Source organism: Xiphophorus maculatus, chromosome 19 (genome assembly GCF_002775205.1).
Source record: "Xiphophorus maculatus strain JP 163 A chromosome 19, X_maculatus-5.0-male, whole genome shotgun sequence".
Classification (NCBI taxonomy): domain Eukaryota; kingdom Metazoa; phylum Chordata; class Actinopteri; order Cyprinodontiformes; family Poeciliidae; genus Xiphophorus; species Xiphophorus maculatus.
The window spans coordinates 26,419,614-26,446,571 of NC_036461.1; the positions used below are offsets into that span (position 1 = coordinate 26,419,614).

The following is a 26,958-nucleotide window of genomic DNA, read 5'->3' on the forward strand; positions in this document are numbered from 1 at the left end:
TTTTTTAAATATCCGATTAATCAATTAATTGGCAGAATAATAACTTAATTTATTGCTAATGTAATTGTTAATTGCAGCCGCACATCGTGTGCTCTCGTATTTAGGCGTCTTTTTCTGTGTCCTATTATGGTCGAAGGTCATTTTGCTGCTGATTTAAGCTTTGTCCACAATCTCACGTGTCATCTCTGTAAAAAGAGGCACATAGAAAATCGCCATCCTTGTGGGGAGAAAAATACGAGAAGGGGTGTGTGTTGTGCTAGTTTCACACAGATGGTCACTCAGGGATATGATATCGGCTCCATCTGTTGCCCAGAAGTCTGTTTGCCTCAGAAGTTGCGTGTCTAGAGTCAGCAGGCTTTTCATGTCCTGGTTGTGATTGGGGCGATTAGATATCTTCGGGCGGCTTTGATTGGAGGGTGTTTCTGGAACCTGAGACGGGGCGGAGATAAAGATAAAGCTCATTCTATTTCAGGAAATTTCTTTTCCTGAATTTAAATTGAGTTTTTTTATTATTTTTTTTCATCCAAGCTTTTAGTTAGTAAATCTTAAACCAGTGTAGCGAGTTTACTTCAGTTTTTCTCTTCTTTGTTCTTTAAGTTTACTCTTCTGCCACACCCTCTCCCCTCATGTCACAGCTGCCTTTGTACGGCTTTAGAAAGACATGGCCTCCACTGAGCGGACAGATACAGTCATCTCAGCACTTGTTTTCCTTTTTTTTCCCCCACCATGCTCTGGTTCTGGCTTTATCTTCCTCTGTCTTGTGCAGAAAATGTCCACTCACAGTGGCCTGCTTGCCTGAAGGCATTCCTCTGATGACCCTGGGTGGGCGACCGAGCACTCGTGGAGGACAGAGCTGGTGGATTTTAAATCTGACCTCTTTTCCTGCACTAAGAATTGTCTGTTTAACAAAGGGCCTTCTGTGCTAGCGTGGCAACATTAGCCGCTAAGAATCCGCTGATATTTAAAATGGCATATTTTTCCGTTGCATGACGTTTGATTAAAAGCAGTAAAGAGGAGAAATACTGTGCAGAACAAGAAGCAAGATTTATCGGGGCATGCTGAAACATTTCGAGTCACTCCTAATTATTTCAACAGATAAATAGCTTTTAGAAAACCCTTCATTTGGCAGATTTCGTCTTTGTAGCTACATTTCCGACAGTGCTCTGTGAACCATTTGATCTCATTGCCCTCTTTTCATTTTTTACTTTTTTTTTTTAGATTTTATTTGCTTCTTTCAGCTTGATGAGTTGATGCTATTTTTGCCAACTGCTGTTGTTTCCCACACATTTTCTACTGCAGAGAAGGAATGGCAATTATTTCTGTTTTACATTGTATTCCCTTTGGAGGCTGGAACTTTATATGAACCAAGGGGATGCAATGAGATACAGGAGGAACGGGTTCTAAGGTCTGGCTTTTCCAGTCCTGCACTATCTCAAAACAGGCCAGATAGCCCCTCCAGCTCATACGTCCCCCATCCAGTAAATATTGTCAAGCAATAGCTTATACCTGTTACTATGTGGGATTTTCATCTGCAGTGCCATCAGAAATGAATGATGGAAAAGTGACAAACAGTGCCCCCTTAACTATTTTGCATTTTCATTGTGTTACAGTTATAAACTTTAATGTAATTTCATTGAGATTTTATGTGACAGACCGACACACAATAATCTCACAATAATCTGAGTTAATGTCTTTTTATAGAGCACCGGTTCACAATAAATGCAGTCTTAATGCACTTTACAAGACAAACAGATCCAATTTGCATTTAAGTAGGCAATTCATTCTAGTCATTTGGACAGATCCGGATTCAATTACCTACATTCCAATTCAACCATTGTTATAAATGCCAAGTTGTAAAAAGTTAACTAAGGAAACACAGCTGATTGCATTGAGTCATTAACTTTGCAACAATTCTCCATACTGTGCGGTGACAGTGGAAAGGAAAAACTCCTATTTAACAGGAAGGAACCCGACTAATGGCAGACTTGGACTTTGAAATGACAAAGAAAAAAACCTCGAAGAAAAACACTTAATGCAATGAAAATGCAGAATAAAAACACAGCTGGTGGTGTGACGTTCTCTATTAGAGAACATCATAAAAACCATCTGAAAATGGAAAGTGTATGACACAACTGACTGACATGGCAACCACCTAAACATTAATCAGAGAAGCTGCCATGGTAACTCTGGAGGAGCTGCATACATCATCAGCTCGCAACTGGACACCAGGTTGTCTAGCCCTTGTGGTTAAGTTGTCAAAAACAAAGCAATTCTTGAAAGATTACAATTGAATCTACGTACAAAATGCTTCGTGTGGTGAAAAACTAGCATTGCAAAACAGCTTGAGCATCATTTTGCAGGGTGTTTTTGTTTAGCAGAGTCAAGGAAACTGGTCAGAGCTGATGGGAAGATGAATTGAGCTAAATATACAAACAAATCCTGAAGGAAAACAGGGGGACTGAATGAACAAGTTCAGAGGTGAAAATGCTTTTTGGCACAATATTAAAACTGTTATTGTTTGCATCTGGAAATATTGCACATGTGCTCAATGCTGGAGGGCTAAAAGACTATTCTTTTACAAGCCATCCGTAGCTGTGCTGCTGCTGTAGAACAATTCCATTACCTAAATGAAACCTGGAGATGTAGGTATTATTAATTCAGTGCAGTGCGCCTCAGCCAAGGAAAAAATAATGCAGAAAAAGCAATGAAGAGCAACTCAAAACCACAGACTTGTTGCCCTAGCAACTGACAGCAACGCCACTAACGCATCAGGATTAAACACCAAAAAACACTCAGACACGCAAAGATCAGAACAGTTTTTAGGCATGATCTTTATTTTACAAATATTAATAAGTGATCGCTGTGGTAGATTAGCTACCCCCGCCATTAGCTAATCTAACACAGCGGTGGTTGATTAGCTAAGTTAAACACTCGCTCTGCTGATTATCTGTCAATACTGTTTTTTTTTTATTTTGTAACTGAACTGAAACTTTCCAAATTCCACATTCCATCTGCACGTTAAGGTTGTCAAAGTCAAATAAATGACTGACCTACTTCCTTTCCCTCGCAATTTTTTTTTTACATACGTTTTCCTGACCTTGTTATCTAGTTGTCGTAGTATTGACAATTGGTAGCAAAGCACTGCGTCTCTTTTTTAAATATCTCACATTTACATTTAAGAATCTGCGCTTTATATTGACAATTTAACAGCTAAAACCAATGGTAGTCATCATCAGCGAGCAGCTTTTTGCCCTCCAGCATCGAGATGGAGGGCAGGATCTTGCATGCGTGACGTCACTCTGCGAGAGGTCTATGTCAGGTGTAAATATGTTTCAGTTTAGTCTCTGATTGCTTTCCTTTTGGGAAATGTTGATGGTAAGGAAGTTTTGCCCGGTGAACATAGTTGCTCTTGGATGGGAGTCAAAATCGATAATGGTAACCAGCTGTAGATTTAAAGCAGCACAACAAGCTATGGCTGTTGACTAAATGAGAGCTCTGTTTAGTTTTTCACAACTTCACAACGGAAACCCCGAGCTTATTTATTGTGCCCGACAACAACACGAGAAAAGGGAATTGCAAGAGAAGAGGAAAAAGGACGGAGAGTGAATGACATTGTGAATTCGATAAGTAACGGAGGAGGGAAAGAAAGAAGAGGAAATGGACTGGGGGGGTCCCCGTTGCCTGTGCAGCTCCCCCTCCCGCTCTCATTGGCCAAAGTCACAGCTGCCTCGCAAAGTAATTTTTCACAGTTAAATCCCACTGTATAGACGTCATTGCTGAGGACTTGGCTTGGAGCGCTTTTTCATCACTGCCAAATGAAGTCAGTTTGCTGGGGTTTTTCCCCCTCCTTCTCCTTTTTCTCTCTCTCGATGCAGGGCAAGATTTGAATTGCTCACGCTGTTTCTAGGTTTGTGTGTCAGTGGTGCAGCCGAGTGGAGAAGAATAGTTTTCCTGTGTCCTGAATTAATCCTTCATGCGCGTGTGAGAATCCAGTCCGCCTCAACTCATAGCTGGAGCGAAAGCCAAAAGAATGGTTAAGAGTTGGCCACAAATACGAGAGCAAATAAACCGCAAGCTGTCAACAACGCACAAGCCACGCCCCGCAACATTTTCTATTAGCAATGACCGAGGTTTAAAATGAGGAATAAAGACTTCTTGAGAGGAACTCACATCCTGGTGACAGTTCAAGGACATTTCCCACCAGAAGACACACCAAATAACCAAAATTTCAACCCTTTCGTTCATAAAATCTAGCACCTATGCATGCAGGCTTCTTCTACAAACACCTTTGAAAGAATGCAGCGCTCTCAGGAGCTCAGTGAATTTTAACATGGTACTGTGATTGGATCCCACCTGTGTAGTAAGTTCAGTTGTCAAATTTTCCAGATGCTAAATATTCCACAAACTGTTTGCATAACAAAGTGGGAGCAATTTTAACGTACAGAAACTCAGACACATAATGGCAGACCACCTACGTCAAAGAGAAGGGCCAGTGAACGCTGTATAGTCCTCAGAAGTCACCAGCTTTCTGCAGAGTCAGTAGCAACCGAGAGTGCCAATTGTAGCTTTCGGTAGCCTTGTGCAAGATGTAGTTAGGGGGCATCTTTTTGTGAATTGGCAACACCTTAGTTTGTTACACCTTAAAAAAAAGAAGCATCAACAAAAACAGTTGATTCTTGAAACTGAAAACTGAAAAAAAAATTTGATACAGCCCACATAAGACTAGGTAATAATAAAATATATATTTTAAGTGTTCTTTTCTACATCCGTAGAGGCAAAAATATTTTGCTAAACAAAATCTTTCATTTGAATTTAGAAAATTAGCACCTACTGCCAGATTTTTCTGTAGCGCAAATACCAAGGCGCAATATTACTTGACATGTTATTGGCTGGCCTCAACCAATAACGTGGCTGGTTGAACTCAACCATTTTTCCCACTGAAAGGAACACTTACTGCTTCATCATAGCATAATTTAATGCCCCCATTTATCTCATGTAGAAACAGTCTCCCGATGGATTCTTCCTTTACTAATATGACTTTGCATCGTTGCAAGCTCATCAGGGCATGATGAGCATGGAAAGGTATAGTATGGCAGAACTTGACAGGTCTGCACAGTGTCAAAGATGTGCTTCTGGAAGAATGCGCCAAGATTTCCAGAAACACACTCCTAAACCTTCTGGAAAGCCTTCTCAGAAGAGGAGCAAAAGAACAGGATGCCACTGAAGTTCATATGTGTGTAAATGTAGGTATAAAAAATGTCTTTCGGCAATATTGTTTATGTTCAGCCACAAACCTTTGCAACATTCTCTGGTTTGTATGTCACTGCGCGCAGACGATGCCACATGCTGCTTGTTGGCAGTTTCTTCCAATTCAAGTCAAGTTTGTTTGCATAGCATCATAAAAACATCATAGTCACAAATTATGAAACAAGCAATAAGCATTACATTTTGTCGAATGCCATCATCAAAATCATCAAGCAGATATACTGTACATCAGATGTGTTGATCAATTTTTCACTTTTTACTACTAGCTTCTAAATAGGTGGGTTTTAGCCTTGATTTAAAGGAACTCAGCTGTTTTGCAGTTTTCTGGAACTTTGTTAGAGGAGCATAGAACCTGAATGCTGCTTCCCCATGATTGGTTCTGATTCTGTTGATGCAGAGTAGACTAAAACCAGAAGGCCACATGCACACACACATCATCGGATTTGTATTTGTTAAAAAAATGTAAAACTATTTTTACCCATTCACATCTTAATTGTGTACAACTTTATGCTGTTAATTTACATTAACTCTCTAAAACACTTTGAAACTGGGGGTTGTAATGCCACAAAGTGGGACTACATCCAAAAAGCGTGAATATACATTTCCAAATATGAATTATTATTCATTATAATAATAATATTATTCAACCCTCACTTAAGCTCTGGAATTCTTTCCATAGTTTTCTTCCCTTATATGGTTTATAGCAATCCTTGGAGTTTAATAATCCAGCCCAGATTCTATTAGGAACGCCAGTATTTCCCCAATTCATTCCACACTGGGGAAACCTGTCATAGAGCTGTACCCTATGGAGATCCCCCAAGGCTCTCATCAGTCTTAAAACCTGGAGAAGTCATTGCCAGCTTGCATAAAGAGTCTGATTCGTAACTCAACTTTACAGTGCTTCACTTTGGCCCTTTCAACAGGACCTGGGGGAGGGAGTAACAAATCTCCTTAACTGTCTCCAGATATACTTCTGTTGGTCTTTAATCTCACTGTATTTTTGAAGTCTTTTCTGTAAAGAGGAATACCTTGGTTCTTTATTTCCTTTCACTTCTTGACTATTCCTGTTTGTTCTGGTGTTCATTTGGAAACAGACCTTCCCATGATGAGATGTCTCTCCCTGCTCCCTCTCCCACAGCCCCGCTGCTCTTCCATGCTAATTTGACCTACAAATTCTGTCCAAGTGTGACAAACGATAGCATTGTTGAACTCTGGCCAAACAGCTTCCTGCCTATCTCCTCTGGCTGTATGCGATTTTCGTCTCTCCTGTCCTCATTGTCTTCAGGTTTTTAGCCTGGATTTTTTTTCCCCCCCCACTCCTCTCTAATTCTAGAACTCATATTCCTCACAGGAAGGACACGGATCTCCTGTGACATTTTTTTTTCCTGTGTCTAAACAAAGGCATTTAGTTTTGCTCCGGGCCCAGCTGTTGTGTTTGTGTAACCCAGTTGGATAGCGTGGGACAAGAACCGAGAGACCCTCGCCTCTGCTGCAGCTGTCCACTCTTGGACTCAGACAGCAACATTTTTAATAGTATTTAACTTGACTTATACAGCGTGTTACGCCGGATTTTACATCCAGTTTCTTGTTTTTGCAATTGTGCTCTCCTACTAAAATTTATCAAGAGAAGATTAGTCTTGGTAGTTATGGAGCCAGGGTTTTGTAACTTCTGCTCCAACCCTGACTTAAACTCTGAACATTTCAGGTTTTAATTATGATAGAACGTTACGACTCACTGGCCTTTCGCCATCGCCCCCCGACAACATCTTAAACACACACACCAGCTAAATACTTTTCCATCTAGAGTTTAGCGTAAAACAGGCCTCATAAAAAGAGATCAGCAGTTGGCATTTAGTATAGCCAGTGATTACAGGAGCTGCCTCTTTAGAAAAGCATTACACTATTACTTTACCTCTAATAGCCATCTTCTTGTGTATGTATGCTGAGATTTCCACTCCTTTCCAACGTTTATCAAACACTTAATTGCTCTTAAGCACTCTTTCTTCATGCTGATTGGTCAGCAGCTGAGCTCAGTTTTGTTGTTCCCATGGTTTGAAACTAAAGCTGAACACTGTGCTCGTTATAGCCTGGATCTCTGGGATAAATGCCAGTCTTGCTTTTAGAACCGTTGCTTTTCTCAGAAAACACTGATCTAGCTCAGTTGGACATTTGCAAACTCTTGGAATCTAATTCCTTATTTTGATTATTATCAAGCTAGCATTCTCTTTACAACTTTAGGCTGGCAGTGATTTTATTTATTTATTTATTTACTGCTGTGTTGTGAAACTGAGTCTTTGTCAGTAGGTTCATGAGGACACTGGTCTTTTTGGTCTCCTCTGATCATCTGTTACATTTGCTGTATGCCCTTCGTGGTAAATGGACTGAACTTGTCAGACCGACCAGTGGAGCCACATGAAAGGTGCTTTCACAACTGATAGTCTGGTAGACTCGGTTTGATTGGGGACTAGAATTGCAACATTTGTTACATCTCAGCTGGTGCGGTTCGCTTTCACACTCCACTGTGTCAAATGATCCAAACCATTTGAAACACCTGTTTCCCCCTTCTTGCCTGTGGTGACGCTGCACCAAGAACCACTGAAGGACATGACAAGAAAACCTCTGAAGAAGACTTCCTTCTTCACATACTACGAACAAAAATGGAGTACCATCAAATTTTAGCGGTTTTTGGATTTCTTTTTTGTCTTTGGCTAAAGACCACAAGGCATTTCCAGCGCTAGACTACAGCGCTAGCCAAAACAAACTAGTGTTTGTTTTGCATTTACCCAGAAAACCCTGTGCTTCTTTTTCTTCAAGATTGGTCTCCAATTCCATAAAGGGCAGATTTGTGGAATTTCGAGATAATGATTATATGTCTGTCTTATCAGCAAATTCTCGCTTCTGCACAGTGTCTCTTGTCCGTCTTGTTGGGAGTTGTCAACTTCTTGCTGTTTCTTTGACTAATGCTGTCCTAGTAGTTGGGTTACCTGAAAGCTTTCTCTTTTGGGCTTTTACCATAGAGTCATGTTTCATCCCTACATTCTGTTCTAACCACTCATATTTGCATTTCCTACATGATAAGGAAATCTGTGGTCTCCTGTTCCTTTCATTCATTGCAAGACTATGATTTTTTACTCAGAAAAGGAAGCAAAAGTTTGAGGCTTTTGTTTTTGTCTTCCAGGTTTTTTCCGCTTAAGCTCTTAACAGGGTGAGCATACACACATGCAAAGAAAGGCAGTGGTGTGCAGTGGTCCAACGATGAGAACAGCCTTGCTGAGCATGAATGTGTTTAGTCTGTCCCTTGTGTTGTTTTCGGAACTCCGACTGGCCAGCTCTCTTTCCGTGGCTCCGGCCCAATAACTTTATCTCCAGGCTCTTTCCCCGGCTTCGTTTTGAGTCTGGAGCACATTTCAGTACCCAGAATGCAACTTGCTTCTTACCTCACCTGCTTTGTTAGTCCAAAAATATCCCCCAGTGTTGCAGGGGTATTTCAAACTTTGAAAGTAGGTTGTGACAGAAGGCCATTGTATCCAAGTTGGACAAAGTGCTCGAGCACAAATTACAGTTTGATTGTAATTTGTTGTGACAGCGATGATAAACAATAGTATTGTTTTTAATGTTGCCTGACGTTACTTGTCTAGACACACTCGTGGACTCCGAATTATTTCCCTTCAGGATTCAGAGATTATGTTAAAGTTTTTTTTTCTGGGGTCATTAAGTGGTTTTCTCACTTAGAGTAAAAACAGAAATGCTAATTATGGTGAAAAACTATTGGAATTGTGTTAGAATTGTTTCAGATCTAAAGGAGCGAACAGTTAAAGGAAACATCCGTCTCTTTGTGAAGAGCCAAAGGGGACCCTCGGTACTGTTGTGGCGCCTATAGAGTGAGTGTAAAGGGTCAACTTTAACTAGTGCTGTATTTATTCTGTGTTTGAGTGAGGAGAGAGTCTGAATCTGTTTTGAAATGCAGAATGAAGACAACACAGGAAAGTGCTTAAAACCTTTATTCAAGAGTCAAGAGGTGGGAGGTAAAAAGCATCGACGTTTATTGTCACTTTGTCCATTATTGAGTCACAGTTATTTGATATGCTTTGACGTCACGCTTTTATCACACTTTTATGTGACTAGATTTAGATGTTTTCCATAAAGTATGTTGTTTTAACATTATAAAATCAAAATTTTTACCCATGCGTATAGAATCATTGAAGTTCCTGTTGTGCTTTGGGAAACTGGTTGTAATAAAGATGCATTGATCAATCACCCACAACCTTTCCTTCAGTTGGGACTGATCACTGATCAGCATGTCATACACATAAAATTCCCCTGTTTAGTAAATGTATCAAAACTAATAAATTCCACCATTTTCACCTGCCCACCTCATTCATACTGCTTCAGGAATGATTACGTTAATAAGTTGCATTTAGCTACTTCAAAGCGGTTTGATTTGGTATATAGTGAGCAGTGTTCTTAAAACTAACTGGTTAGCAGTTTAGCTGAATATTTTTGTCTGTTACAGTAATCACACATCTGTTATTTTGTTTCGAAGCGTGGACGATAAGCTTATTTATTTCATGTTGTCGAAGATTAACCTTCGGGTTCAGCTGGCGTTAAAGATGAATATCTCCTACGGTCCGTGGATTATTTTCCATCGGCAGTAACCAAAAGGACACAAATGTGGCTTAATAATCTATTCTCAAAGTGGCCACCAGAAGCCCTGCAAGTGTGCTGCTCTTTTTACGAGTAAAATAAATCTTAGAGATGGATGAAAATCCTCCACCCATTTGTGCTTGGGTTATGACAAATCACAGTCATCTAAAAAAATAATCAGCAGATCTGCTTACTCCAAATCAGATATGATTTTAGGTTTCGCAAGAAATGAATAACATTGTTATGTCGTTTTACTATTGGTAGTAATTTATTAGTGGATAAAATTTAGCTCTTTCAGTTCCTGATCGCATTCCTGGTACTATGACAGACAATTACCACGTAAAAAATGGGCATATACACATAGAGATTTAAAAATGTAGAAAACAGAAGATTGATACTGAGTTACGTTTTGCTCGTATTTGTTCTGCAAAAGATCATTTGTTTCCATAAAAAAGCCAGACTCTAAATTGTCAACAGGTTTCAGGCAATGAATCAAGATCAAGGATAAAAGATAGATAAAATGCATCAACAAACGGCAGGTGCTTTGATGCTTTTTCTTTATTTTAGTTTGGGAACAATCAACTAAATGCTTTGTAATGATGTAGCTCCTTCATTTTCTGTTGGCTTTAAAACCACTACCTGTATCAAACAACCCAAAGCACATTTTTCTTGTTTTTGTGTTCTAGTCCCTTGGAGGAAAAACTGGAATCAATCAAAATCAGAGCTAGCAACCAAATCGGTAACAGCCACGAAAAGCCTGAATGTTACTTTTTACTCATTTCATTTAATAACGGGCTAATGAGTAGTTTAAAACTAATTTAAAATAATTAAACTAATGTTTTCAAGAAGGACATTTAGACTTTATTGGTGCTTTGACAACATCTCTCAGTCAGATCCTACTTAAGCTTCTCGCATCTCCTGAGATTGGATGATGGTCACATTAAAAAGGACTTCTTATTGCAAATATACCCGTGTTTAAATTTATGAGCTTGTTGGAGCTTTGAGAGCTTTCCTACTTTCCCCCACATGTGCGCCCATTTCTCCTTGTCCAGGTTCCAGTCTTTAGCCTGGGGCCAGGAAAGGGCCCTCACTGATCCCAGGGTGTGTTACGGTTTAGAGGTAGAACGCTCTGTGTGTAGATCAGGTTGCCACTCCCTTAGGCATGTATTGCCTTTGGTTTGTGTTTCCAATTGAGAACACATTCCTTCGGGAAATGGTTATGTTTGTCATTTTTCAAAAATTGTTTTGTTTGTTTTTAATTGTAACTGCCAAATACTTCACATGTATCTTCACATTTGCACAAGCAACGACAAGAGAGGGAGACGCAGATGGTCCGCAGCATTCATCTGCTGGGCGTGGGAAGTGATTTTCGATTGTGTTTTTTGATTCGTACGTGAGAAGTTTTGTTAGGATGGACCTCTGGGTGATCGCTTTTTGCAGATTGAACCATGGTTTTCAAGAAATATGGTTGATATATGTGTCAGTCTAAAGTGGCGATGGTTCGGTTTTGCCTCTGAAGCTCAGAGAAGAAGAAAGGAAAACAAAAGGCCTCAGCTGATTGTTTTTACAGGGCCTTTTTCTGGGATCCCCAGTCTCAGAACTATGCTTTGTGAGCTTGTTTATTTTCCTGACCCAAGCATTTTTCAGCTTTTTGGCCGTCACATTTTCTTCAAATACACATTCTGCAAAGTTGTTTACTCAGGGCATTAGCTGACCTCCTTGCTCCTTGCACAAACACTTCATCAGGAAGCAACAGTACCTCCCCATGACTGGCCTGATGCCACCTTCATTGTGATCAGAAAACCTTGGTGAAGGAGCTACACTCTTGTAAAAACACAGTGCGTTTCAAACCAAGGGCATTCGCTGTAACACTGTAAACTCTTCAACACTCCACAAGATCTTAAGTGTTTTTTTTTTTACTAAAAGAAACTTTCATGTATGCTTCCAGCAATCGTATTTTTTCCTACACTGTTTTTGTTACCATTCAACACTCTGCTGAATCATCTAACCCCCTGTCTGCACAGTGCTCTAGTTGTTTATGTGTTTGTGATTAAAGTAGTGCTTCCAAATCTCCTCAGGTCTTCCAGGATCTGGGTGTGTCGGTGCTGGCCGGAGCATCTGAGGGCTACAATGTGTGCTTGTTTGCTTACGGCCAAACGGGATCAGGAAAGACGTACACCATGATGGGCACACCGGTGAGGACTATGCTATAAACTTTGCATTGTGATCAGAATAATTGTGCTTTAATATTAGGAGAAGACAAACTTCATAAAACATTTTCTTCTATGGAGAAAATGACTAATTTGTTTGTCCATCCATCCATCCATCCATCCATCCATCCATCCATCCATCCATCCATCCATCCATCCATCCGACTGTGTTCATTCATCATTCCACTCATCCATCAATCAGTTTGCAAAAGCGCTAAAGTTCCTTCTCTTTGTCTTACAGGAGTCCATTGGATTGACACCTCGCATTTGTCAGGTAGGAGATATCGTTTTTGCAGGTAGCAATATAAAGAAAGTGGTTGATTTTCCTTTTGGATTTGCGGTGGTTATTGGTGTTGGGTCATTTTCAGCTCTTATCTCCTTTACAGGGTCTGTTTTGTCCTGAAGACTCTTTCTCTGACGGGCAAAACTCAAGCAGAGTGGAAATCAGGTGTGTCTGTGGGATACTTTGTTCTTTGAAATGAAACTTGCTGACAAAAACTCAAGAAACGGGAGAGGAATCTTACATGCAGACCGGAAGTCATGATTAAAAGACCCACACATGATGTCTTGTAAATACATCAGAGAACACTTGATTAAGTATGAAATGGGTCACATCTTGTTTTTGGATTAAATCAGATGGGGCTATCATGCAATTCCTTAGCAATGGACTTGGAAAAACATCATGTCAGTGTGCGATGTTAGAAAAATCAATACTCAACGGCAGACATGCAGCTGAAGTAACTCCGCTGTAGCATAGATCAAATGCACATCATCAAATTATCCATCTCTGACGATGTTTTGAATCTGATGTTTACCTTCTATTCTGAAGCTTTTTGGAGATCTACAATGAGCGTGTAAGAGATCTACTGAGAGGAGAGCAGAAGAAGCGGACGTCCCTTAGAGTCAGGGAACATCCTGAGAAGGGGCCATATGTTGAAGGTTTTTTTTCTCTTTAATATATTAAATGTTTCACAGCAAGGGTACACTGTGTGCTTCCTAAGGCTAAGCTTGGTTTTAAGAGTCTTTGCTATTTTAGCCAGAGATGGATTTATGTAGGCATTCTTAACTCCTTCACCCCTCACTGCGCCAAAACCGAGGGATGTTTTATTTATTCTTGGACTCAAATATTCCTACTCGGTGCATACCCCTATGGTAAAAACTCAAGGTACCACATAGTCGTTTATAATTTATGTAGAGGCCTGTATTTCAGCTGCTAAATTTCTTGATATAACTAAAGTGATTTTGAGAGAAAAATGGATGAGTATTTTTGAGAAAGGCTTTTGCCTGTCAATTTGAGCTATACAACTGTAATCATAAGGAAGAATTTGGTTTATGTGATATATTAAAGACAAATTCAGAGTCATAAAATGTTACATCAGTTCTACATAGTTTGTACTTCCTCTGGTTCTACATCTGTTTATTTTCCAAACCGTGCAACTGCTTGTGTTTAAATCCCCGCATCCACTCATTGTTTGCATCAGGAGAAATCCCAGTTGTCCACAGGAAGTGATGTCATTTCCTTCTGCTTCCAAGCAAACCCCTTCATCACTCATGAAGACACACACTTCAACTTAGCAAATTTTTATCTAAATTTGAGATTATTTGCCTAAATCTCAAATTGATGGTCTAAATTTTACCGCCAGTCTTTTTGTTTTTATGTTGATTTTGAAGTTTCGATTCTGTAACATAGATTATTAATCTGAATCCTAACAGACAAGCATTTTTATGAGTAGAGAAATTTAAACCCATGTAAAAAAAACAAATTAAGTAAGAATTACCTTGTTGTTGGTGGAGCCATTCACAGGGAGTTTCTCAGTAAAACGTTCAATTGGATTACTTTCCACTGTGGAAAACTTTACTAAGTAGTAAATCTTCAATGTTTTTTCTGTCGTTAAAATCAGATCTTTCACAGCACATGGTCACCGACTGCAAACAGGCCATAGACCTTCTGGAGGAAGGCATCGCTAACCGCATGACGGCAGCAACCCACAACCACGACACCAGCAGCAGATCCCATGCCATATTTACTATTCAGTACACACAGGTGGTTACATTTCACAACTTTTATAAAGTTTTCTTAGTTAATAAATGCAACATATATGCAGTGATCATTGTACAGCTTTGCCAACTTAGTGCTTACAGATAGATTTGACCGTCTCTCCTTCCACAGGCAATACTAGAAAATAACCTGCCTTCTGAAACGGTCAGCAAAATTAACCTGGTGGACTTGGCTGGAAGGTGAAAGTGTTTTGATGTTTTTTTTTCCCCCTCTTTTGAAATCGTTCCTAAAAGTGCCCCCTGGTGGATATTAACTGCTGCCCTCAGATTTTTCGTCAATGAAGGATGGCATTAATCTCTATTAATGCTTATATTGTGTCTCACAGTGAGAGAGCAGACCCGCAGTACTGCCGGGACAGACTGACAGAGGGCTCCAACATCAACAAGTCACTGGTCACTTTGGGCATTGTCATTTCTGCTCTGGGTAAATGAAGTCAGACGTTCTTACAGATCAGAATATATAGCGCATTTTACTTTTTTGTAACATTTTAACCTCAAACTTCAACGTATTTTATTGGGATTTTATGTAATAGATCAGCATAAAACACGCAAAAGATATCATTGCATATTGTTTTTAACATGTATTAAACATAAAAAGCTGAGTCACTTTGTACTCTTTCCTTCCCCATTTGTTGTAATTGTTTTTGTGAATCCGTATCAGAGGATGTTAAATCATTTACCATTTCCTTCTACCTCATGTTAGTACAAACAAAAAAATCCTAATAGATCCATTGAAGTTTTTGTTTGTGAGTACCTTTGGAAGGCACTACAGTATGTGTTTTTATTTGGATCAAACAGACCTCATGTTTTACACCGTTCCTGTGTTGTTGTTGGGTTTTTTTACACTCTTTTCACGCCCTTCCACCTCTTTACCTCGACTGCCGCAGCCCAGAACTCCCAGATGTCGAGCAGCTGTCAGAGCATCAACAGCGTGGCCTCTGAGGGTGACAGCAGCACGTTGGGCAGTCACAGCAGCTCGCTGTCTGGAGGAGCTGGAGGTGGAAGAAGGCTCTGCTTCATTCCCTACAGAGACTCAGTCCTGACTTGGCTACTAAAAGACAGTCTGGGTGGCAACTCGAAGACAATTATGATCGCAAGTAGGTATTGCTTTTCAGATTGGAGCCAAACGATTGTTGTGACATGCATGTGTTGAAGCAATTGGCATATGTAAACTGTTAATCGGAAACACTGCTCTTTTTCTTGCATTGATAGAAATATTGTTCTTAATTCATATCAGACGTTTTTATGCTGGTGATTTTTTTGTGTGTCGTTGTGTTGCAGCGGTGTCGCCCTCTGCTAACAGCTACAACGAGACCCTGAGCACCCTGCGCTATGCTGCGCACGCCAGGAACATTGTCAACAAGCCTCGTGTTAATGAGGTGAGTGGCTCTTCAGGTTCTTAAAAGTAAATAGAAATAATATAATTAGGCATTTTTCTTGGATTTTTATCCACATCTTTTATTTCTGTTTAATTTCTAAGGTTTTATTGAGTTTAAGAATAACTTTGAATTATTTTATTCTCAAAATTTTTCATATTCCCTTTTTTTTTTTTTTTAAACCATTTTTGCTCAAGCAATATCCTATTTTACATTGCATTAGTTTTTATTTTCATAAATGTTTCATTCAATTTAGAAATATTTTAGGTCTCAAACAATTAATTGTGAGTGATTGATTATGGAAGTAATCATGAACTGTTTTAGTAATCTATCGATCGTTAGTTGGAGCACACAGACTCAAAAAAAGCTATAAAAAAAAAGAAAAAAGACCAGCATATCTAGAGCAAAAATTAAGCCAAAATTGTACTGATGGTGTTGAATGCATTTAATGTTAGATTGGAATCTCTGATCAGGTTTTGGTTATGCTTTAATTCCTTGTGCAGGACGCAAATGTGCGGCTCATCCGGGAGCTGAGAGAAGAGATCGACAGGTTGAAGAGCATGCTGCTCAGCTTTGAGTTGGTATGGTAACGTTTTACTGTTCAAGCATTTCAGACACTGCAGTGCATCATGATGCTTGCATCATTTTTTTCATTGTTGACTGATTATTTTTTGCTCTGTAAATGGACAGCAACGTAATCCCAGCCCGTCTCTGAGTGACGAGAGAGACGGAAACCTTTCGGAAATGGTGCTACAAAATGAGCTAAAGGTACCGGAGAAAGAAACAAGATCCCAAACATCCACTTCTTTCTCAAATCGCATTTTTATGCTGTTCCTTGAGTCGCTCTAACAGTTCATTTATTCCTCCATGCAGGTGGAGCAGCTGACAAAGGACTGGTCGGAGAGCTGGAGAGACAAGAAGGAGCTGCTGGAGAGATACAGTGTGGACATCAACGGAGACCGGGCCGGTTTCCTCATCAACTCCCTTCAGCCACACCTGGTTTCTCTGGATAGAGATGTCCTCAGTACAGGGATTGTGTTTTATCACCTCAAGGTATGAGGATCCTTAAAAAAAAAAAAAGATTAAATCTGTAGCATTCTTGAGTAAATCATTCGAGAACAGTCAGTTTTTTATTTTGTGAAATCAGAATTGTTTTTAGATTAGTTTTGGCAGTAGTTTATACTGTGGTATGAAAGTGTTTCTGATAATCTTTTATCTTTCTGTCTCACATTTTTTTAAACCCTAGAGATGTATATATCTATCACACATTGTTAGAAAAATACACTTAAGAAGAAATGGCAGGATGCTTAAATCAAGCACTTCCTTCAGACTTGCTCTACTTTTTTCAGCATGTTTGTCAGCTTCCCTGACTCCAACCTTTTCCTTCTTTCTATCTAGATTCCTCTTCTCCTCTTCACACTGATTTTTGTCTCTGCTAAAAAAAACCCCTCTTGACTAAAGGTGCGTTGTGTTGCTTTCCCTCTGTCCTGTCAGTCCCCCCCCCCCTCTTCAATGTGTGTCAGTGTCTCTCTGTTGCTGTTCACAAAGCGTGATCGGATCAAATACTGTTAGCTCTACGACGGGAACTCGGAGGAGCCTAAACTGTCCCGATTCTGACATTGACAGGCATATCCTCAGGCTTGACAATTACACCGCTTCACGCATGTGATGCGATGAGACCACTCGGGACTTACGTGGTCCTGATAAGATATAAGAAAATTGTGATACTCTTTCGATATCACAAAAGAGTAAACAATGTTTTGTGTTTTTTTTTACTTGTCAGGTTAGTTTAAAGATTAGAATAGAATGCAGTTATTTTTGTATGTCACTGTTGGAGTGAGTTATCGCAACACCCGCTCCCTACACCTTACACCTTTCCTTCAGGGCTTTGTTTTTCCTTTTCCTGTCTTTCCTTTTCTTTCGAAAGTGTTGGTACAACTTTATGCCAAAACATTCACATTTTGAGTCAAACTGCACTTAAAATCCCTTCCAGCACAGTGAATCTTGAATGTATTTCATTGGGACAAAGTTGTGCATAAGAGTAAAATGGAAGGAAAATTATGCATGATTTTTGATTTGTTTTACAAATGAAAGTCAGAAAATTTGTTCGTATTTACACACCTTTCTAATACCACTAATATCTCAAAATAAAATCCAGCACAACTTTAGAAGTTACCTAGTTATAAAATTGATTATCTGGAATTTAATTGACTTCAAAGTTAGGTTAGCTTATCAAACCGATTCAGATCAGGCAAGTAAATCTTACATGTAAAATGCTATGCTTTCAGAAAAACGTGTCATAAAATAATAAGGGTGGGCGATATCAATTTAAAATTTAATATTTTGTGGTATCTATTATAAAAATGCTACAAATATATTATTTGCAACTTCTTTTCAGTCTTTTTAAGCAACTGTATAGCTGTGACCTCATGTCAGAACAATCATAGCCCCACAAACAAAATAATATTCTTAAAAAACACATATCCATTTTTAGACTTCTTCAGCACCCTAGTGATATAAAAAAGGGTATCTGCATACAATAACTTTAATTACATTTTTGAATGTATTGATATTTATTTTTTTTTTCTCATGGAACAAGCAGCAGAGAAAATAGTTAAAATACCAATTTTGTGGGTTTTCATGCCATATTTTGTTAAGATTTACCTTTGCCGTGATAAATTTTCTCTTGAAATTTTTTTTTAATGATTAATGCCTACTGTAAGACATAGTGGTGGGAGCATCATGCTGCGGGGACAGGAAAGCTGATCACAGTTGATGGGAAGATGGCTGAAAATGTTTAAAAATAATTCAGTGTTAACTTTCATATAATCTGAACTGCTACTCCTATTTAACAAAACACACAGTGTTGGAGAAAAATGGTTTCATTCAGAAAAAAATGCTTTTATTTTATTCAGTTCTGTCTTAATTTGTGTAGTTTTCATTACAACTGCTCCTTTTGCACTTTTGTTTACTTTATTATAGGAAGGAATCACCCGCATTGGACCTCAGAAGCAGCATGAAGAACCACATATAGGTAAAAATACAAATATATGTATTTTTTTTTCTTAAGTTGTAAATTCATAACTGCTAATAGTGGGTCATGTGAAGTTAAATAATCTTTTAGTCACTTTTGTTGTCCTTGAACGTTGCATCTGTAGAGCATCGACACAGCTTTCTATATCAGCATGTATGAAGCCATCTCTGAATCCTGTTTGTAGTCGCTCAGGGCAGTTCCCGCTGCGAGATTGAAAACCACGGGGGTGTGGTAACGCTGCGACCGCTGCCGGGTTGCGTCTGCCTGCTCAACGACAGAGAGGTCACCGAGCCCTGTAGACTGGCTCAAGGTCAGTTGTGGTCGTCAATAAAGCCATTTGATGATAACGTCTGTGTCCGTAATGGGCGAAGATTCGGAAAATCAGCAAAGTAAGATATCTTCAACTCTGACTGCGGTTAATCTCAGGATGTCGTGTTATTTAAAATTATACCTGTTGAGGAGGGAGCACGCAAACACTCAAAAACAGCAGCAAATGCACACATCTGTGTCCTGAGCTTGCAATGAGCTGAGCGCAGCATGTTATAAAGAATACCTCTCTGCACCTCCAGGGACCGTGATTACGTTGGGAGGAGCGCATAAATTCCGCTTCAACCACCCGGCAGAGGCAGCCATCCTTCGAGAGCGAAGACGGGTAGGTATCTGCTCACCTAAACTAACATTTAATCCACCATAATTTGCATAAATATTACGTTTTGGGTGATTAAAATGTGTTTTAAAGTAAACCTGCCTTTTTATTTTGCTGTTTTCAGGTCAGCGAAGGTGGTTCAACGTGCAGCTATGTTGACTTTTGCTCCCTGACTCCTGACGATGAGTAAGTACCATCCCCAAGCAGAAAGAGAAACTCAGAACAAAAGCAATTACATCTTACATTATTCATCACTCACATGAGTGTGGGGGGGTGTATGTGTGTGGAGTACAGTTAGACCTCTTTGCAGCTCTCTGATTATAAACATTTATTAGGAGTTAAGAGTTATAACAACATCCAAGCAACGCTTCAGGCTGCTGTTGGTGTGGTTTCAAACATATCACACTGTCCCCAGTTGCTGTTTACGGTTCAGCCTCGGGCGTTGCTTAGTTACTGCTGACGACTGCTTTTGCTTGAAACCTCCCTGCACAACCAACAAATCATAATTTAATCTTTTTATCGAGTGATCCATTAATGAAGTTGAAATGCTTTTACATTTTTTCAGTGCTTATTATTTCACATGTTCTCATTGCGCGAGTCCTGTTTCTGTTTTCTAGTGTGAAAGAACTGAAGCTGGATTCCACTGAGGAGCTTGCAGTCAGACGGCGCATGGAGGAGCAGAAGCGCTATGTGGAGAGTTTGCGTCAGGAGATTCAGGCAGAGCAGAGGAGGGCCGAAGGAGAGCTGGATAGAGAGCAGGCCCAGCTCCAGCAGCAGTACTCTGACAGTAGGTTTTCTCTCTTAAGTGTTCCCATAAGTTTCAGTTTCAAAAGTCAAAATCAAATTGGAAATATGTTGCAATCAAAATGTTTGCACCTTTTTATACAACGCCTTGAAGAAGCATCCATACCCTTGAACTTTTCCAACATTTGGTCATTAAAACCACAAATCTGCCTTTATTTCAGTGGGATTTAATGTGATATTTACATTACAATTATTGGATAGTTGTAAAGTAGAAGAAAAATGAGAGATGGTAATATTTTCAAAGGAGTCACAGCTGAAAGTTCTATTGACTATATTATGTCTACAGACATTGTAGATAAATTAGAATATACATCCCAATGAAGGTTGTTTATCAGAGTAAAAGTACATTTTGAGAATGTACTTTCTGGTTTGTAGTGCTTATCAACGTTGTTTTTTTCTTTTTTCACCACAGTGCATCAGTGGATTTTGCATGAGAAACTCCTTCTGAAAACAGCAGAGGAGCAAGTGAAGCAAGACTCTGGTGTCCAAACTGACCCCTTCCCCGCTCCTCTTCTGGAGAAACTTACAAGTCAGGTGTTCATTGGTCAGAAGAATATTATCATTGAATATCCTTGCAAGGCAGTGAGGGCCAGGAAGAAAACCGTGCAGGATGAGCTGATGAAGCATCACGCCCTCCGCTGCACTGAGGTTCGTATCCGTCGGAAAAAGCTGCACTGCCAGCTGCAGAAAATCGCCAACAAACAGCATCTGCTGGACGCTAAGAGAGAGTTACAGCATCTGGAAAGTAAACTTCCTCCTGGACCAAACGTCCAACAGTCTCTAGAGATGGGCTCACCTTCGAAGCTAGAAAAACAATCCTTTGTATCACGAAGACACTCGTTTTCAGTAGATCTGCTGTCTCGGCTCTACCCACAGCATACACCTATCTTTAAGTAAGTGTATTGACTTTTTGTCCCCCTTGATTTAAATGAGCTTAATCTTAAATCTTTCTTTTCTTTTCCACCCATTATTAGGCACTTCCTCAAGAGAAACAAGTCTGTGGAACAATCTTTAAATTCAGCAACTACGTCCGATCCCATTAGCGGCAGAAAATGGGTTTCTGAGGAATATATCCCTCGAGGAAGAACCCAAAGTTGCTCAGGCTCCATCTCCTCTGGACACAATCAGAATAAAATAAACCCTTTCGGAAACACCAGACAAACCGAGGAACCACAGCTTCAACCATGTTTGGGTCAGCTGGGAAGAAAACCTCTGCTGCCAAACCGAGACATGTTATTTAAGAACAAATTGGGCAAAAAGCCTACAGCTGTATCAAAATCACCTCTCAGAGCTGCGTCGCTTCCCGTCTGTAAAGAAAATCTACAAATATCCAAAACAGATAAAGTGTCTACTGATGGAAAAGGAGACAACAGTGGAAGTAAAACCATCAGCAGATCATTGTCTCATTTTGTAGGGCCCAGGATAAAAACGGCTCTATCAAAAGTTTTCAGAAAATCACCATCAGGTGTAAAGGGACGGAGAGTTCTTAAGCCTCTGGGGAGGATTGCAGGTAAATTCCCTTGGAGACGAAGAGTAGACAAGAGCCTGAAAGGTTCTTCAGCTAATCAGAATGGTACCATCAAAGCAACTGTGTCATGCGAGGAGCTTGATCAGAGGAATCTGTTTGATAGCCACAAACAGAGACGCTGGCATAGCACCGAGGCACTGACGAATAAGAGCAACGGATGTGTAGAAGGCCATCCAAAACTGTTTGGATGGTTTGAAGAGCAAGGGGAAGGGGATGAAGCAACATCAGACTGCGAGAGCCTTTTCTCTCTCGACTCTCTGTCCTCTGCTTACGCAGCCGCTCTGGCTGAGCATTTGACACGTGAAGATTCGGCTCCGAGTGAAGCAGAAAGCAACGACAGCGAAATGTCTAAAGATTCTTTAACCGTGGAGAATGGCTGGAAATTCTCAGTGGTTAAAAAGCGCAAACAAGCAGCAATTGAAACTTACTCGCGAGTAACAGATTCCGTAACCGCAGCAGAGGCGCATTTGAGTCGTGATGCTACAAGGAAATCCCCAAATCAGAGCTCATTAGAAGCCGCCAGTGTGCACAAATTGATTGAGGATTTCAGGAACCTGCAGACCGGCAGCTGCAGTGTCAAACCGCCAGAAAACTTGCTGGCTCTTGCTGATGTTTGGTCCTCTGCAGATACGACTGAAAGCCAGAGGACTGATGGGGTTTCTCTGCCTTTACCAAGAAAAGTTTTGCTCTTGAATGCAGACAGTAACAGCAGCAGCCCTAGTCCAGTTAGCGGGAATCTGTCAGACTCACACAGTGAATCTAGATGTTTTAAATCTGAGGCTTTAAATAGTTCAGAGTTCAATCAGCGCCCTGTAGGGTTGAGAGACTCTGGTGCTTTTGGAGCTTTAAAAAATGTCTTGACATTAGGAAACTGTGAAGAGTTCCCAACGGATCGGTTTGGAGAAATCAATACAACGACCTTTAAAACTTCTCTAGAATCTGTACATCAAACTATTTGCATGTCACAAAAAGACATTCTCCAAGCAACATCAGACACATTTCACGAACCTACAGATGCTGTGTCTGCACTGTGTGGCTCAAGTTTTCCATCCGACGACAGACCCGATCCTTTAAATCCGTTTCAACCCTCAATTGACAAAGAAGCAACAGATGTAGGTGTTGAAAATGTCCGAGATTTACAGCTAAATTATTTTAGGAACCCAGAGGATAGATCAGTTAAATGGGAGGAAACCAAAAGCAAAGAGCTGTCCGTTGCTCCCCAGCAGGAAGTTGTTAAATTGGCCTGTAAAAGTTCCAGGAAAAGGAACAAAGAGCACCGGAGTGCTTTTATAGGCTGCCTGAAAATTCCAAAAAGGAGCGACAGCGGGGAGTTGGACACTTTCTCCTCGGCACCAGGTGACGGCTTGGAAGGTGTTTGGTCTGATGACGATAACAGCAGCAGTGACTCCAAAGGGGAGTCGAACAGCCAAGGATTTCACTCTTCTTCTGTTGATGGCTGTGATAAACAACATTCGGTTGCTTCAGATTCAAGGCCAGTTTCTGATCTTCAGAACATCAAACTTGAACCAAGCAGCCAAATCTTCGAGGACAAGAGTTCTCAGTATGAAGCCGCTGTTGGAGATAATGAGTGTGTGAGAAGGGGAGATGTAATAGCAAATAAAGATTTTGAAGTAACAGAAAGGGTTAAGTACGACACTGATACTGACAGGAAACATCAAGAAAAAGCAAAGCACGTATGCAGGTCGGAAGCCATATGCAGCGCTATTGATCTGAGAATCTCTGAAGTGATAAAAGAGCATGTAGATTCGTCGGGAGGGATGAACAAAAGTCACAGTCTGTGTATTTTGCCATCGTCTGCATGTCATTTTAGCTCTGATTGTAATGAATGTAGATGGATGCATGACCAGCAGAAAGATGAGAGGAGTGAAGATGTGAAAGAAGGAAAAATATGTGCCGATGTGCATGCATTAATCACAGCTGAGCATTTGGGATCACATATGAAACAGAGTCATGAAGGCCTAGGAAACCCAAAGGGGGAAAATGCTCTACCTCAAAAAGTAACAGACGAAGCTTCACCCAAAGTAACCTATGCCCCTGATATGATCACCAGTAACATTTACTCAAATAAAGATTCTGATCATTTTAATTCTGATCTCATTCCTCAACTCCAAACTCAACACTTAAGACAGCAGCTTCACAAATGTATCCATGACACAGCTTCCGCCTTGACCCACGCAAATTTGAAGTATCTCTCATCTGTTTCAGACGATGTCAGTAAAAACTTCATAACCGATGGTGTAAAAACAAGCAGTCATTCACCTGAACAAAGCTCACCACACAAGATTAAGGTATTTAGAACCAATGTTGATCAGTCTGCAGCAGAATTCTTAACTCATCAGGTAAAAGCAGTCAATGACCTCTGCAGTCAAATCAAACTTTCTCCTACCCATGGAGAAAATGTTGAACTCTACCACAAAGCTGGAAGCAAGCCTCTCACAACACAGGATCAGCTAAATTGTCAACAGATATGTACACAGAACATAGCTCAGACTTCTGTTGGTGGTATCAATTCAAATGCCAAATGTCCAAATTCACAGAGCAACTTCAACAAAAATCATCAAATAAACAACAAAGAGTTTTGTGTGGCAAACAATGATAAAGGGGTTGAGACTTTTTCTTTCGATCCAAAGGATGAAATATGCGTGCAGGAGTTGAACGCTAAAAAGATTCCCTCTGGTAAAGATCTAAAAACATCACAAGCAGGTTCTTCCGTAATGTCCAAAGAGGCAACCATAACCATAAACACAACTGTCACACCAGATAATCTTGCTCTTAGGAAGAAAAAAACAAAGCGGTTCAGAAAGTCTGATGTCAAAACTCGTCCTGCTTCTTTCTCTGATTCTTCTCTCAAGTCATCGGATGAAGATGACGAGGAGAAGCAAGGGAATAGGAGGCATTATTGCTGGCTGCTAGGAAGACCTAGCAATGAAGAAAGTCTTGTTTCTCTTTCTACAAGTAAATGTAAGACAGAAATCCTTAAAGGGAATTATGGTGAAAATAAAGAATTTAAGATGGATTACATTCCACCAAGGCACTCTTTACCGCTCCATACTGCATCCCAAAGGGTGGATGCAGAAAAAAGCCACCTGAACGAAAAGCAAAGTGAAGCACAGCACACACCACATTGTCAGGGCTCACCCATCCATTTTGCATCCAGTGACATCAACCCCTTTGTCCACCAGTGGCAACACAGCGACTCAAACCAACACTGCTACAAGACCCCTGTGTTTGGAAGTGCCGCTGACCTATCTATTAAATCTCCTCTCTTGAACAGCTCTGAGAAACGCCTGGTAAGATGCTCCAGTGCTGACAACGGCTTGAATGGGCTGAATTCTCCTTTTAACTCTCACCTGAGTACGTACGCCACCAACAAGGGGCTCTCCAGTACCCTCAGTAGCATTGAGGATTATAGAGAGAGAGTTGCTACACAGCACAAGAAAGCACAGGCAGAGACATGCAGTCAGGCAGTAAACGCTTCCGGTAATGACGTTGCCGGTTCTGGTGTCAATTCAAGTCAGGTCAATGAAATCATGCTCGTTTACTCATCCGAGCAAGAGTCAAAGACGAGCAAAATGCAGCTGCAAAGGAGAAAGATGCGTGAACACGGTTCTCAAACCGAATCTAGGCTTGGCACAATCAGTAACAGCAGTCTAAAGAGGAAAGATCGCCACAAAAGAAGCAACACTGATGTTCCTTTGTCCCAGAGGAGCAAAGTGGATATTAAAAAATCCTCAACGTGGGCAAGTATGGAAACCATGTCTGCTCATCTCTCCAAGCTTATCGACAGTACTTCAGACCTGCTGGGAGATGTCCAGGGGATGAGGACGGGTGAGGTGAGCAAATCCAGTCCTAGGAGTAGCAACTCATCACATCGTAGCTTGTTATGCAGTGATTCGCATGGATGTAGCAAGAAAGACCGCTCAGTTCAAACAGCCTTAGACGTCGGAATCCAGACGGAGGAGCTGGTGAATGCAATGAGCGGCAAGCCTGCTGGTAATGAAACACTCAGAGAGAAGGCTAAATCTTATGAAGTTAAGGTGATTGTGAAAGTGATTGGTCCTGAAGACAAGAGTACGCACAGAGTGGTTAAAAAAGATGCTGAGACAATGCAAAACTTCAATGTCTCTGTTGCACCTCAGTCAGATAATGACCCTCAGATATTGGCGTTCACAAAGACAGCAGCAAGTTATCACAGGCGTGCAAAATCTGCTTCCTCTCAGGCCTCGAAGCAAAGCACTCTTGAGGAATCAAGCCGCAGAAATGTTGCAGTCACCTCCAGATCATCAAGAAAGTGCTTTCAAGAAAACCACAGCGTGTCGTTAACAAGCAATCCAACTGGCTTTATCAAAAAACAAGCAACATTTACAGACCGTGCCTCATCTCCCATTGTTACTGTGGGAACTAGATTAGGTTCAAGGCAGAGCGGAAAACAATCAGTACACTGTCAACCAAAATATAGGAATCAGCAAACAAGCCATTCCTCTAAGGAGGGCACACCTGCAGTTCCTTCTGCTGAAAATGCTAAACAGTGTTTAGATGCTTTTTCCACTAAATCAGAAACTATATCTCTTGAGAGAGTGAGTGAAATGAGTTGTTCAAATCCTCAAGACGTCTGTACGAGTTCTTCAAGTTTTAGGTCACCATCGGATATAGACGCAGACATTGTGAAGAGAAAAGTGACCTGCGAAGAAGAAGACAACCACAGGACCCTCTCAGAGAGGCACAACCACTTTTTTCCTACCGTGAGACAAGCAGTTGCGCATGAGTGGCAAGGGCAAGAATCCAATTTCACAAGTGCTTCCGGAGATGTTTGCATTGATATTGGCCATTTATCACCCTTCAGTGACTGTAGAAATCAACTGAAAGAGGATGACACGGTATCACTGGCACACAGTGAGTGCGGTACAGAAGTTCTTGTGAACACCGAAGTTGCAACAAGTGTTTCTCCTTGGGATGACCATCAGATAGTCCCAGACGACCTGCCCGTACACAACAAGTTCACCAACTGGTCAGGAGTTGGCCAGAATCAACAGCCACGATGCTCAAACAAAGACGACAGAAACCGTGCTGAATGGGACGATATGGACAGCACGGGTTCAAACCTGGATGTTGTGGCACAAAATGACAGAATATCCCGAGAGATACTGAATCTGCGACGGGAGAGAGAGCGAGTGATGGCGAGCGTCAACCTCAGTACGAGCCTGACGCCTTTGACTGTGGAGCTGACGGAGGCTAAGCTTCACTACGGCCTGGGAGAGACGGATGCGTTGTTAAAGATGCTGTCCCAAAGGTCCAAAGAGGAACTGCAGCCGCTGACCTCCGCTGCATCCAAACAGGAGCTGTATGACAGGTGAGGACCAAGAAAAGTATTC

The 26,958-nt window shown here is 40.7% G+C and overlaps 1 protein-coding gene across 1 annotated transcript in view; it reads left to right on the forward strand.

The window, feature by feature from the left end:
• stard9 (StAR related lipid transfer domain containing 9) overlaps positions 1–26,958 on the forward strand; it is a 44,313-nt gene that overhangs the window by 6,414 nt on the left and 10,941 nt on the right. The window contains exons 4-22 of the mRNA XM_023352536.1: positions 11,988–12,104; positions 12,361–12,393; positions 12,506–12,567; positions 12,949–13,058; positions 14,021–14,163; positions 14,290–14,357; positions 14,504–14,601; positions 15,065–15,274; positions 15,459–15,556; positions 16,057–16,134; positions 16,244–16,321; positions 16,427–16,606; positions 18,536–18,587; positions 18,772–18,897; positions 19,157–19,239; positions 19,358–19,419; positions 19,851–20,020; positions 20,450–20,930; positions 21,012–26,936. Of these exons, the coding sequence (XP_023208304.1) occupies positions 11,988–12,104; positions 12,361–12,393; positions 12,506–12,567; positions 12,949–13,058; positions 14,021–14,163; positions 14,290–14,357; positions 14,504–14,601; positions 15,065–15,274; positions 15,459–15,556; positions 16,057–16,134; positions 16,244–16,321; positions 16,427–16,606; positions 18,536–18,587; positions 18,772–18,897; positions 19,157–19,239; positions 19,358–19,419; positions 19,851–20,020; positions 20,450–20,930; positions 21,012–26,936 (8,174 nt within the window). The remainder of the gene's footprint in view (positions 1–11,987; positions 12,105–12,360; positions 12,394–12,505; positions 12,568–12,948; positions 13,059–14,020; positions 14,164–14,289; positions 14,358–14,503; positions 14,602–15,064; positions 15,275–15,458; positions 15,557–16,056; positions 16,135–16,243; positions 16,322–16,426; positions 16,607–18,535; positions 18,588–18,771; positions 18,898–19,156; positions 19,240–19,357; positions 19,420–19,850; positions 20,021–20,449; positions 20,931–21,011; positions 26,937–26,958) is intronic.